The 14,508-nt window shown below is 39.1% G+C and overlaps 1 protein-coding gene across 2 annotated transcripts in view; it reads left to right on the top strand.

Annotated features, from left to right (window-relative positions):
- The first annotated feature begins 1,559 nt into the window (after nucleotides 1-1,559).
- The window catches only part of clcn5b (chloride channel, voltage-sensitive 5b), a 32,453-nt gene continuing 19,504 nt past the window's right edge, over nucleotides 1,560-14,508 (top strand). The window contains exons 1-2 of one of the 2 annotated variants that reach the window (XM_044097016.1): nucleotides 1,560-1,855; nucleotides 2,404-2,550. In XM_044097016.1, coding sequence (XP_043952951.1) covers nucleotides 2,415-2,550 — 136 coding nt within the window. In that variant the 5' untranslated portion in view covers nucleotides 1,560-1,855; nucleotides 2,404-2,414. Of the gene's footprint in view, nucleotides 1,856-2,041; nucleotides 2,297-2,403; nucleotides 2,551-14,508 lie in introns of those variants that run through there. The other variant, XM_044097015.1, reaches the window with a different exon arrangement.

Here is a 14,508-nt window from a genome sequence, read left to right as displayed (position 1 = left end):
GAGTGATGCCGGCTTTGCTGTAGATGTGTCTCGGTTGTTTTGTGATTTCCTTTATGGCTTTGTACCCATTTTCTGACAAATTGGCAACAAAATTTATTTTGAATTTCTTTAGACTGCGCCTTGGCGTTCTGGTTTTTGTAGCCTAATTGATGTTATGAGGCGGATTCTGTTCGCTTTCTTTATTGACAGCAATCAGGCCTGGTTATGACTAGTGAAAGTCAACCCCAGCTTTCCAAAATCTCAAGTTTTGAGATTGAACAACTTATGATACAACTTGTTCACAGAACTATATATTGTCAAACAAGAAACAAGAGGGACAAAAGGATGAGGAAGTGTTCCTTGTTTCTCAGTTTGGTCATGATAATCCTGTTTGGTTCAGACTTTTCAGAAGACTTACTGCCAAAAGGAAAGTTTTCCTAGGAATGGACCATTTTGTGCGTGATTGGGTTTATAGTAAGAAAGAAGACACCAATGACTAAATCAATGCTTTAAGACCTCAGAGGTGAAACAGTTGTGTCTGTTGGAAACTTGGAGCCACTTTCTGCATGAAACTGAGACATGGATAGTTCAGTTAGTGGCCGCAAGGTGGCGCCCTCTAACCGCTGTGAAGTAGAACATGGACGCATATTCCTAAAGATTCATTTAATAGCACGGCTGCAGCTCCTATGGTACAGTTGAGCTTTTGGGGCTATATGAGAAAACTACGATCTGCCTCGATCAGTTTGACACTACATTTCATTTACACATGTCTCCGTTTACATACAGACAGTTTTCTCTTTTTGTCCTGCATACATTTCTTAAATCATTTTTGACCTGCAAATCTATCACAATGAAGAAATTGGAAGATGTTTTTTAACCTTTTAAATATTAATTTATCTGTATTTAAATTAATATTTGCACATATTACGTGCCACATAATTTATAGGTTAATTTGTGGCACGTTACCTCATTGGTCATTAAAATGGCTAGGTTTATGCATTCAAGAAATTCAATATTTATTTATTTATTTATTTTCGGTCTCCAGTGTTTGAGAAACATAAAAAGAAGAACTAGAGTACTCAGCTAAAATTCCACTTTTCAAATTCGTTTGACGATCAAAGCATTTTCTGGATTAATTTAGTTACTGACTGTAATCGACCCGAACTGTAAGATTTAGGAAAACATCGAGGATTGATTAGTAAAACTGCTCCACTGACCCATTTGAAAACGCCTTACACATATCAATGGGAAAAGCAATGACTCTTCACTCGACTAATTGTCCTGGAATTTAGATATTTAGTATTTTCTTATCAAGTGAAAAAGTGTAACCGGAAATAAACATCCGTACGCCTCCAAAATAAAATTCACAGTTTAACGTTTTTAGAGAAGAAAGAAGAAGAAAATGTAGATTCAGAAAATGTAGATTCACATCCCAAAGACATGAATAAATCTGTAAAAACAGACCTCTGATATAACATAACATGTGTTATGTTGTAATTAAAAAGCAGATTCGAAAGTTTTGAGATTTGAAGGATAAAACCGGAAGTGGTAGTCGTGTATAGTTTACATCACACTAGCTTACATGTTGCAGTTTAAGTGGCAAAAAAAAAACGGGTAAATACCGAAAAATACAGTCAGTTGCAATGTGTCGTGTTCGGATGGATAAACCATATTAAAACGCGCTCGTTTCGTGTTTATCCGCCGTGTAAAAGCCGAGGTTTTGCCGCTGTGGAGAATGACGCAGGATTTTATCTTTAAGTTTACTGCTGTTGACATAAGCAGCTCCAGCTGAAGGAGAAGAAGAGGGGAGAGCGGCGGGGCAAATCCGAGTCACAAGACTTCTTCATTGCCGCTTTTTTCCAGTCGAAGGCTTAAAGTAAGGCCATAACTTTTCTTCTTCTACTTTTCCCATTTGGTAAGAACAGCAACAACACAATAAGTTAGCCTGTGAGGGATACGGGGAGGGGGGGACTATGCGAATTTGCTCGTCAGCAGCAAAGCGCTTATTATTAAAGCCCCAGCTAATATAATCCACCGGGTCTTCTTCTGGTGAGTGTTAGGCGCTCGTCCTACCAGCTGAACCACAAAGATGCGACAGAAAAAGTGAGCGGAAGTGGTTACAGAACTTCCCTTTAACTAAAACTGTAGTCATGTCTGTATGAGAGTAGCGGATATGCAGTGGGTCTTTATAACACCCTCCTCATTTTGAACACTGTTCTGGGTGGAATAAACACACAGGCACCCCGCTGACTTTCAGAGCCAATGTTCCAGTTTTTGTCGCGCTTGTATCGGAATTATGCCCTCGTCGTGGACAGAGGTAATTACCTGAAGTTAGAGAAGGAGGAAGGGTTCATTTTATAGACGCTGGAAGTTAAATGGTCCATTTTTAATTGTGTGTGTGTGTGTGTGTGTGTTGTGAAACAGCCCCTGGACTTATGGAGAACCCCGGCTACAGCAGCGGCTTCGACGGCCTCCATCACCCCAGCGACGACGACGATGACGAGATGGTGGACATCGCAGGAGCCACGCTGGACTTTTCGACCACAGATGACGTCCCCCCGCTCAGCTCAGGTAACCTGCACGCGCGTGTGGAGTCACCTCTGTAAAGCTGTCGACCATCGACCGAGGTCTGGTATTAATTAGGGCCCTGGCTGACTCAGACTGACCCACGCCTGACATTATTCAGTCCACTGGCAGCTCTAGATGTGGTAATCTTTCATTTTAGCCAACAAGTTTCAGCTCAACATGCATAGCACAGGTTGCCTAAAGTAACCCCAGAAAGTCTACTGTTAATGCTTAAAACTCTCTCCACGGAATCATGAAGTCGGTGGGTTGGGTTCATATTGGTAAGTGTGATATAGTTCATATAAAATCTGAAAAGTTGCAACATGCATTTGCATTCAGCCCCGGTGTGGAAATGTTTCATTGAAACCGCTGCAGTTTGTCATTGTCCATTTTGTTTTCAAAGTAGTTCAAAGGAGCTTGGTCACATCGCATCTATAGTGTCTGTGTTTGGCAACGTTTGAGTCTTTTCCCAAATAATCAGTATGATTTAAGTCTGGAAAGTTCCTCCACCTTGTTTCTAAACTTAAATCTAAACTTTGTTTACCTTTAGATGTACGGACGGCTGAGACTGTCGAGACTTTTAAATCTTTCCTCAAAAGACCCATTTTTATTCTTTGGTGTTTGAGTTTCCTTTATGCTCACAGTTATGGAGTATATATGTAATTTCGTTTTAGCCGTACTTTTTGAATGTGTCGCTCCACCCACACCTCCTTCATTTTTGCCTTATTCATTTGTTTACTCATTTGCATCATACTAATGCATCTGGATCCTGATTAAATCTCATTGAGGTTTGCGATTGTAGCGAGAGAGGACGTGAAAAAGTTCTCTCTCTTTTTCACATCAATGGTGCCTTGAATACTCTTACAAGGCACCATTGATCAGCGGTCTAGCTTCAATCATAGGGAAGTGTGTATAGAAATCATCCTTTTTTTTTTTTTTTTTTCTCCTCCCCAATGTTGTCCGGTTACTGATGATGTCATCGTCAGATAATTAAATTCCTGTTGCCTTGTGATGTTGTAAGAAGGCGACGTGAATAGATAAAATGAGATTTAATTACGACTGGATGTTTGACTGGCATGGAAAGTTTCGGTCTTATTTGTTTCTAAACTCGAGTTGCTGTGGTTTCTGTTTAACTGGGGCCCTTTAAGAGCCTAAAATGCCCTCATCCAATTAATAAGCCGGCTGTTAAGTAAACGTCATGCATATATGTGTGGTATATTTCATAAAAAGGTGCCCTTAATAATAAATGTGGCGCATCTGAATGGTGAGCAGGATCTATTTATTCCTCTGCACTTTAGAGCTGCCTGGTTACTGGTGACCTCACCGTGCCGGCTAACTCAAACAGAATAAAACGCGCGTCAGCAGGAAGGAAGTCTGGAGAACTTCTTAACTCAACAGTGAGCTGTTCTGCAGTGTCAGCTGAAGGAAAGGAAAGACGCTTCGCCTCACTTTTAAACGGAACTTTCTTTTGCAAATTAGGAAGTTTGTGAATTTACAGTCAGAGTGTCCGGTCGAAGTTGTAGGAGAAAAACTGGAGGAGTTTTTTTTTTTTTCTTTGCTTTACTTCTTATCAACTTCTTGGTAAAGAAGAAGTTTATCACATTCCTCTTGGTGATAAACTTCTATCAGCCTGTTAGAAACCGAGGGTGGAGCTACATCCCACTCATTGCCCCCTTTCTGGAGTGTAGATTATTTGTAATCTCCGTCACCTACAGCTTTGAGTCCGGTTGACTCAATCCCACAGCTTGTTTTCGCATCAAGCTGTGGGATTGATAGGAGAGTTGTGACTCATGCTGGCCTCAGTCATGCAGAGTCAACTAGAAATTTTAGAAGACTCCATTGACTTATACACTGAACAAGTTTTTGTTTTGTTCAAATGAACCCGAAGCTTGTTTTGAAATTCTTGAGGTTTTAGTCCAACTCTCACTTCTTCTTTTTTTTTTCCCTCTTGAGGTTTTGGAACAAGTTGTAGGATGCCGTTGTTGTCTTCTTTTAAGAAAGTCTTAAGTGACTTTGTCTGCATGTCCGCAGGCTGGTAATAAGGAACATTTGTTACATTGTAGAAATCAAACTGCCTGACATGCGAGTGTATTTACCTGAGAACTCAGTTTCTCCCTCTGCTTCTCCGTTATTTGTGTTGTGACCCCTACTGGCGAATTACTGGGTGCACTTTCTGTTTCCACAGTGATCTTAAGTAATTATTAATCCATGTACATGAGGAGTAAGTACACATAAGTACAGCACCTCTGGCACCATCATGTTTTCTGTTGGAGTGATCCTCCTCTTCCTTCTCCAGCTCTTTTTGGCATAGATGTTCAGACTCTACTAGATCGATAGGCAGCGCCAGCCCTCCAGGACTTTCCAAAAATTCCTGGAGTGCACCAGACGTTCTCTGGGTCACACCAGGGCCTGCTCTTTGAGGCTTTCCCAAAGCCCACACATCCACCCCCTATTATGTTTTCTTGATGTTAGGGTAGTCCTCGTCTTGCCAAGATGAAAAACAGCCGCACCAATTCATAGATCGTAGCGTCTTCTAAATGTTTTCTCTGCGGATTTCTCAGTATGGGTCTCTCCTCACCTCTAGACTGGCTCAGCTCCACGGCCCTGTCGTGGAAATAAAACCCACAGATTGATGCCGTCATCACCCTGTCTGAACCAAGAGATGGTTTTAATAAGGTGCTGCTCTGTGCCTGGTTTTAGCCACACATGTTGCAAGAAATATATCACTAGGGTTGATTTTGTTTTTTTTTCTTCTCTTTTTCTCATTTCTTCTGAGAATTTTGATTCTTTGCTATGAGTTATTAGGAGGCCCAATTGGAAAACTCAAAGCATTCTGGGTTTTTTTTGCAGTGTGTCCACGGATCCTTAAAAAGTCTTTAGTTCATTAATCTAAAATTAAAGCCCTAAAATGCCTTAAATTCATGACAGAAAACGTAACTTAGCCTTAAATACATCGTGGGAGGAAAATTAAATATAATGTTTTCTATGTAGGTTTTTTTTCTCGCGGGTCTTTTCTATGAGGCCAAAGTGTTGAGTCACTGCGTTCTGTGACTCAAAGCAGCTAATGGTACCGGTAACAATCTGCCAATACTTACTTGCTACTAGTTAGCAAGCGAACAAACAATCTATTAGCATCTTGCACAGGGCTCATTAGTAGCTAGCATTTGGCTCTCTAACTAACTAGCTAACTAGCAAATGCACAAACAAGCCACTAGTATCTAACTTATTTTTGATTTGATTTCTTTATTTAAAACTGATTTTTAAAAGTAAGAAAACAAGCAGGTAGGAGGAAAACAAATCCATACATAACCAAGAACAAATAATTTGTTTACCACTTCTTTTCTGTTGGAAAAAGAGTGGGAAGAAGTGAACACTCATTTAATCCTACCCCTTATCTCAATTGGCTCATTACCAATATGGATCAGTAGCAGCTAACATATGACTTTCTAGCTAGCTAGCTAGCGAGCAAGCAAACCAGTCATTAGCAGCTGGAATATGGGCCATTTGCATATGGCTCTCTAGCTAGCTAGTTAGCAAGCATACAAACAAGCCATTGGCAGCTAGCATATAAATTTGGTAGCAAACAAGCAAACAAACCATTAGCAGCTAGAATATGGTTCTTTTGCAGGCAAACATACGGCTTTCTTGCCAACTAGCTAGCAAACACATAAACAAGCCATTAGCAACTAGCATATAACTCTTTAGCAAAAGCTGCTACCAAGAGCCACAAAATAATTCCCAGAGATTCCAACGTTTTGGTCCCCTGCATTTCTTTTGAACATCTCTGTCATGATATAGACCTTAAATTTGACTTGTCATGACCTCAGAAAGGTCTTAAAGTCTTAAATTTGAGTTGGTGGAACCTGCCTAAACCCTGCTATGCTTTTAATACAAAAAATGCTTTCACATGAGCATGCAGCAACAAATGATTTCTGCTAATTTAATTACTAGAGACCAGAAATTTAACTGCTAAGAGTTTCATTCTTGGTTTGTAAAAAAGCAAAAGATATTCAGATGGACGCTTTCACCCCTTAAGTAATGAGGAGGGGCTTTTTCCTCTTTAATTAGCTGAATTTCCAGTTTGCTTTTATCTTTCTCGTTTTGCATGCATTGCTCTTTTTACTGCTCTCAATCTCGACTGTGTAAATGAATGTGTTGGATTTATTACCAGTTAGTGTGTTGTTATTGCCTCTAATGACTTTATGGCTGGGCATATTGGCTTACGGCCCTCTGAGTGGTTCATATACCAGATTGGCTTAGTTACACTGTGAACCTCTTGACATGTGATAATGACTGTGATGATCGGAAGCCATGAACTGTGAAAATACTGTGAATTAGGGCGGCATAACATCAGGAAAACATTAAATTCCGATGCTATTTTTGGAAATTGCGATGACATTTACTGCACTTTTTTTTTTTTTTGACTCTTTTCTCACTTTCATATTCATTACTGTGTCTTCATCCTGCTATGTCCTGCGAGGACTGTTTCTTTTAATTCTTTATCTAAATAGAAAATGATCTTATGCTCAAGAAAACACTTTAAGAGACATCGTCTGCACTGATGCCAGTTTCCTTCAATTTCCTTTGACCTTGTAAATACGATTAAAATTCAAAATTTCAAAGTAATTGCAATCAATAAGGCAGACATTTATGCAGCCTCCGTCATCGAGGTCACATGAAACTCATGTTCCCATGGCAATCGGACCTTAAGAGTTCAAAGTTCGAACTCTAGCTTGAACCTGTGTCTTCCTATCCTTCGTCATTTATGTGGGTCAGCTAAAGCAGTGTGTGTTTTGGCAGAAATGTGATCCAAGAGAACGCATCGAAATCTTCCTGAACTTCAGAGAAATATTATAGAGCCTGTACACAAGCGAAGTTCCCATGATGCAAAGGAAAATATTCCCTCCCACCGCCCAACCCTCCGGTCCTCTGTGCATGTATGTAAATAATTAAAGGGGCAAAAAAAAATAAAATTGAAAGATCTCTGATCAGACCTACTTTTAAATGCATGAAATCATCCGCAGTGCACTAACATAAACAAATGTTATGGAGCAGAGCACAAGCGCTCCCACTGGGAACAGACTGTTAAATGTTTTTGAACATTACGGAAAAGATGTCCTCTGACGTCCCGCTGAGAGGAGAATTGTTCTGGAAACTCGCGAGGGGTTGGTTGTGGCAGAAAGCGTGTGGGAGAGTCAGAAGGGAAGCTCTCAGTGAACAACAAATGTTGGACTTTTAAGTCTTAGAAATGGAGGAGATTGTGGGAAAACCATTTTCAGTAGTTGTACAGTAACTTTCTGGAGCTCTTTCCTGGTATAGTTCCAGTTTTTGTGCGACACCATTGGCCTTTTCTATCCTTTGGTAGGATCTTGCCTGTTGTTACGATAAAGCATTGTTAGTAGAAAAATTAATAAAACATTTTCTCTAAATGTTTGTATTCCTTGTAGTTCGGCGGTTATTTTAGAAATAAAACGGTTTTGGAAATAAATCTGGCATATGCTTTCTGTAAACCAGACTATGACTCTTTAACATTTCTATCTCTTGGAAAATAAATTTTGGGGAAAATAATTTGTTTTGCTGAATTTACAAATTATTAGGAAAATTTAATGTTTGCAACAAAGTAAGTAACCAAGTATTTCAGTGGACAAAGCTGTGATCTATTGTTTCTTTATTCTGGTTTTCCTGGGGCTTTGAGGAGCCTTTTTGTGGTGAGCTAACATTAATTATTCATGTTGAGAGCAGAGGTGACATCACAAAATGCATGAGGGAGAGACATTGAAAGCTTAAATGGACAAAGCTGAACCGCTTCCTGTTTGCTGAAATGTCACTCCCCTTTTGGTACTTCTAATCTCCCTTCCTCGCTAACAACGTCCACACTGAAGAGTGTTGAGATGCAAACTACTTGCTTGCGCTATGTTACAGTCACCAGTCTTTATTTATTTAATTATTTACTGTTTTTGCATGCGTCCTTATGTAAAATGATACTGGATAACAGACAGATCAAAATGTATTTTATTTTTATAAGAGATTAATTTGAACAAAAAATGCTGAAATATATCTATATATATATATTTATATATATATATGACTATTACATAAAAACTAAAAACTCCCACTTTTCTTGTGTATAAATTCAACAGTAAAAGTAACGTTGTTTAGTGCTTCTCTTGAGTTTCATAAAATTCCGTTTAAAAAGTCAAGGAGATAAACTTTTTTGTATTAAGTAAAGTATTCTGTAATTCTTGCGTTCAAAACTGCTACTGGTATCTAAACATGCGCGACATTTTTTCCCCCTTAAAATTGATCAAAATCTGAATCGGAAGGTCAGACTTACAATAAAAGTAGAATCAGTGTGATTGGTGCATTTTTACAAAGCTGGTGTAATATTGCAGTCTAATCAGGTCAGGATGGAAAGATAATCTTCAGTGTCATGCAGTATTGTCTGGACTATATGAGTTGCTTCTGAAAGCACAGTAGCTACTTTTTCATTTCAGTTTGAACACTGAAAGCCCTGAGACTCTTCAGTTGTAAAGCATTTCATCCAAGATTGTTCAGATCCTTTTTTTTACTGTGTTCAATCATTAAACCATGAAGAGCAATGAGACCTTTGGAAAACACTGAGTGAATACCAGGTAAAGTCACCTTGACGTAATGCATCTCAGTACAACATAAACTCATCTGTTTATGTTGTCTTTCACCTTTTTAAATTCTGCAATCTCATTGTGTTCATTGTCTCAGTGTGTTTATTTCCACACTCGCCTACCTCTCAGCCTCCCCAAACGTACAGTAAGCTCATTACTCAAGACCTGTAAAAAGTAGTTCAGCAAATCACCATCCGCTTCCCAGACAGCTTAGCCAATCGTGAGTCACAGAGGGAGGGCCCTGCGGTAGGGCTTGTTCCTCAAGGAGAAGGAAGAGACTTCCAGTTTGACTCAGTTGACGGTGGATCCTGAGCGAGGGTGGGGGGAGTGTAACGAGAGATGGGCTGGGAGTTCTGGAGTAAGCAGATGGATGAGGAGGAACTAGTGGCGGACGGTGAGTTAGTCATTTCTGTTGCGTCCCGGTGATGTGGCTTAAAAAGCGACATGTTTTTCCTGTTGGACCGCTTGCATTAAGAACCAGTTGTTGGTATTTGTCCATCAGTTTCTGTGCAGCTGCTAGAGCTGCCTAATCGTCTGCTCCCTGTGTTTTAATCAAGTTTATCTTGTTCATGTGGTTCTCTCTGTTGTGCATGAGATGCCGACTTTATCTTTTCCTCAGCAGAGTTTAATCATTAAGTACATTTACCACCCGTCATATGATTTGGGTCCAGTAACTGCTTGAGGTTGCACAATAGAGAAAGGGGTCAGATGAAATCTGACTTTGGTGAAGATTTTATTTTTCTTAATCTTTAATCTGAGTGAGGTGTTTCTGTGTACCTTTTTTTAGTCTTTGGACCGTGATTTCTCAAGGCTCTGCTGACTGTGTTGTGACTGCCATGTATGAGTTCAAAGCCGAGATAATATCCATCCTGTTCCAAGGTGGACACAACACACCTTTATTATTTTTAGCCCCCCAAAATATTCCCACAAATCATTTTCAGACACGGAGGAAACCTGTTCACTGTTGTCTCTTTTTGTGCGTCTTTAGGAGATAAACAGTATCCTAAATGTTTGAGTATGTTGCAATAAATGTTTTCAACACAGCCACAGGCCTGCGGACGGGTACATAGTCATCGCATGTAAATATCGGGAACATTGTCATCTTCACAGAACCTAGTTTGTGCTGTCTGAGTTTTCCAGTACCTTGGAAAAGCCTGGAAATGCGTCGATTAGTTTTGTACCCGGTTCCAATCTCCATGTTTTGTAAAGCTTTGACCTGCCAATGCCATTCGTAGTCAACACAGACTTCTTACTTAGAACTATTTTAGGGATGCACAATATATCGGCACCAACATCAGCAATATTTATTTTTTAAATGGTCATCTTTCTGAAATAATGGTCTAAGAAATTTCCTTTGGCCAAGAGGTGAATTAGACAAAAAAAAAAATCGCTTGGGGGGGAAAAAACCCCCCCAAAAGACTTGGGCCATTATTTTGGGAAAGTGATTATATTAGTACCGATCCGATGACTAAAATTTGGCTGATGGTAACAACCGATATTTATTTCCGTCTTGTTGATCTTTGTTTCTGGAGGGACAGAGGTTGGTCATGCGATATTTGTTTTGTGACAGTGATAGTCATACAGTGCAGGATTGTCGGGAGTTTAACTGAACTCAGTGTGTCGCAAAGGTAGGAAAAGGTCTATGATGTAAAATATTGGTAAATGTCGGTTATTGGTTCTAACATCAAGTTTAAATATTGAATAAAATTGTCATATTGGTGCATACCTCAAATGTTTACTTTTAGCCTTCCTGCTCTGAACATTCATTAATTGATTTTATTAGCAGCAGGGGTGATGTCACACTGTGTGGTTAAGCTAGCAGTCACAGTAAAACGGAGGGTTTATTATTTAAATCAAGGGTAAAGTAATTAGAATAGACATTAGCACAGTTAGCATTACTGACCGTAGGCGCAGTCTCTGAGTGTATTCATTTGAGATTTCCAAAAGACTAGAGAGACGTCCGACTCCACCTCAAAAATATTAAACGATGCTCAGTTTAGCTTTCCTGTTATCTTCTCCAGGCTTAAGTCACTGAAAGCAAACATCTCGATTGCAGGTACAAGTTGATGTCCTATGAAAGGCGGGTTAATTCTGGGTAATGGCCGAAACTGGAAACCTTTTCTTTTTCCACAGCTGCTTTTATCCTTCGTAACTTTTGTGGCTTCATTTTCAAACACCCCACCGTTACTCAACCTGGCTAAATTTGAGTCAGTCAGTAACAACATCTACACCCAAAGTTTTTGTAGCTAGCAAGATCTGCAAGCACTCTGGCATGATGTATCTACCAGCTGACAAAAAAATAAAATCAGCAGTGGCGCCACGGCTAAAAATTAGCTGTCTTTTGTTATGTTAGTGTCTCGTCTTCCACAGTGGTGCCATCAGATCAGCTTTTAGTAGTGCTTTTAGCTTTCTGATTTCACCCCAGTTTTTGCAGCTTTCTGTAAGTTTTAAACTTTAAAATTCAGTTCTGAGACAAAGAATTTAAACATGTTTGTCACAGCAAATTGCCCTGAATGTTGTCGGTGTTCATGTCAGCGCGGCCTCGGGGGAACATACTTCCGCTTTTACTCGCTCTCATTAGTCCACTCTACAGACCAGTTCAACCTGTCAGTTCAGGTGACAGCTGAAAAGCTACTTCTGTTTTTAATGCGCAGCAACATTTTTCTACAGAGCTGAATTTGTAGAAAATTCCTATCTACGCGTTTGTGTAGATAGGAGCTCTTTCAGATGCGAAGTGTGAAGGAATTCTGGATTCCAGCTGCGTTCCTGGACGGTCGGGGAAATGTATTTACATTCTGAAATATGCTACAGTTCATGCTCTGTCGCCATGAAATCACCAAAATCAAATATTATCAAAGTGATTGCTTCGCCTCAGGTGCATTTACATTGTGGGTTTCGGCCAAGTTTAAGCCTGTTATATGAAGTAACTCTTAAAGTGTATTCAAAGTGACAGCTGAGCCCTGCCTCCTCCAACTTTAACTTGTTCTCAATTCCAGTAATACAGAAATGAAAACAGTTATATTTTATCTGAAATTGTTGTTTTACCCCCAAAATGACCCATCTGAATGAGCTTCGAGCTAAAAGGGCCTGACTTCCTGTGTTACTTCCTGTTTCCATTGGGATCTGCTTTTTGATTGCTTCTGTGTGGTGAAGCAATCAATCAATCAATCAAACGTTAAGATTTTCTTTTGTAGCTCTTGAATATTAATCTTTTAAAATGCCACTTCAATAATAAAAATAATTATCTATAATGTTAATGTAGTGGAATAACATCCTCTAATTTTTGTTTTACAGAACATGCTACTCAGTACTTTACTAGTCAATAATAAACAATATATTTTTTTAAATGTCCCAATCCCACATTCAAAGGTGCTTCTTGGACATTTTTTTTCTTCTTTGTGTAAAAACCGCAGTGTCATCTGAACATTAACATATGTGCACTCATGTGGTTAATTTCAACATTTTTCTTTTAAAGTGGACCAGCGGGACTTCTAAGGGCAGCAGATGTTTTCTTTTTAGTTTAGTTTTCTAGTCATTTTAAGGAATAGATTATATAAAAGTTGTCTTTAATTGAAACAAATCCTCAAAAAGAATCTATCAGAATTCAGTTTTTTTTATCCAAACATTTGCTCATTGTGACAGTCGACTTCCTGCATGTAATTTTTACCAGTGTGTGTACTGCACTCCCCTTCTCGTCCTCATAATTTTTCTTCCTCGTGAGTCTGAATCCGTTTTGCAGGAAGGACCTTGTTGTGAACATTGTTGACTTTAATTTGGCAGGAACTGCCAGGATAAGTTTCTGCGTTACACATTCCTGGAGAAAACGACAGTAAGGGGAAACAGTCGCCCTGATGAAAAGCACGGTGAACTGTACGCTGCCGGTGTCATGAAACGAAATCGAGCTCAGACATTCGCCTCCAGCTAGTAATAAACCAGATGGTTGCAGTTTTAAAACAGCTGCTGTTTCTGTCACATATTGTTAAATCTAAACAATTACCGACCACCATGTCTGTAATTATGTGTCTGTGTGGATATATATGCGTATAAATGCGGTTTTTAAAAGAAAAATTTGTAACTGTCATGACAGACAAAAACAAAAAAAGTAGAAAGTGTTCTTTGAGGGCTCCGGTTTGGTTATAGAATGAGGTTCTGATGGGAAAGTGATTTTAAGTTACAGAACAAGAGAATACATCCTGGGAATAGAGTCATTATAGTGTCATAACCAAAGGATTGTTATGACACTTTTCCATTACATAGATTGTCATCAATACAGATAAGAGTTATTAAATAATATACGTTTGTCATCAAAATCACTGCCGTGAATTTTTCCTTTTTGACTCTGTAGCTTTAAAAGAAAAAAACACACATTACACCACATCAGTACTATAGATATATTTTTAGCAAAAGCCAACGAGAGCCTAAAATTACAAATGAAAGTGATGAGAAAAATTCATCACTTTTTCAGCGCTAACTTTTTAATTGCGTGCAGTCGGAGACTAGGGTATTGCTCTAAAATGGCTTCACTATTGTGCACAATATGGATTCCAATCCATTTCCTGAAGCTATCATTCAAAAAAAACTAAACGGTCCCAATCAGATCTTTTTGTATTTTCGAACAATAAATTTAAGCTATGCACAGCATTGTGCACTGATAAATCAACCAGCTGACAAAGGAAAACGAAGGATTGATCAGCGAATACTTGCATGAGAAACCAGTCTTATGTAGTCCATCGCCAACAACTTTGTCACTAAATGTAGTCATTTTTTGTCCAGAAGAAAACAGTTGGTATCGATCGGAATTGGCATGTCAGGTTTTTGAAAAATTGGTGATATGCCAGAGAATTGCAATCTGTGCATCCCTGCAGCATTTCTTACAAATTTTCCATTTTGCAATTTTCTTCCCACAGACATTTCCTCAGGTTAATGTTTTGCTTCTAAAGATTGCTCTGACATGACACACAGTATAGTTTCTCTCCAATACGAGAGAAACTATACTGCTGCCAATGATTTTAGCAGATGTAATCTTGTTTATGCAGCACTTTTGTTGTGACTCATTGATTTGTTTCATCCATCAATGCAGCTTTAGTTAATCTTTTGCAGACAAAATGTACTGACAAAGCTTGTCTCTTGGTTCATGAACTCAGTGATTTGATTTAAATGGCACACATGACATGACAAAGTGACGGGAAGTAGAAACGGCCAAAACAATCTCGCTCTCTCTGTGGAAGACTTACTTCTGTTAACCAAAGCCCCACTGTGTGCTGGATTTATGATTACGTCAGCATGTTTAAGTGCAAGTTTTCTCTTACAGATTAATTTCCTG

The sequence above is a fragment of the Gambusia affinis genome, linkage group LG18, assembly GCF_019740435.1.
Source record: "Gambusia affinis linkage group LG18, SWU_Gaff_1.0, whole genome shotgun sequence".
Lineage (NCBI taxonomy): Eukaryota > Metazoa > Chordata > Actinopteri > Cyprinodontiformes > Poeciliidae > Gambusia > Gambusia affinis.
This window is presented reverse-complemented; position numbering and strand designations above follow the sequence as displayed.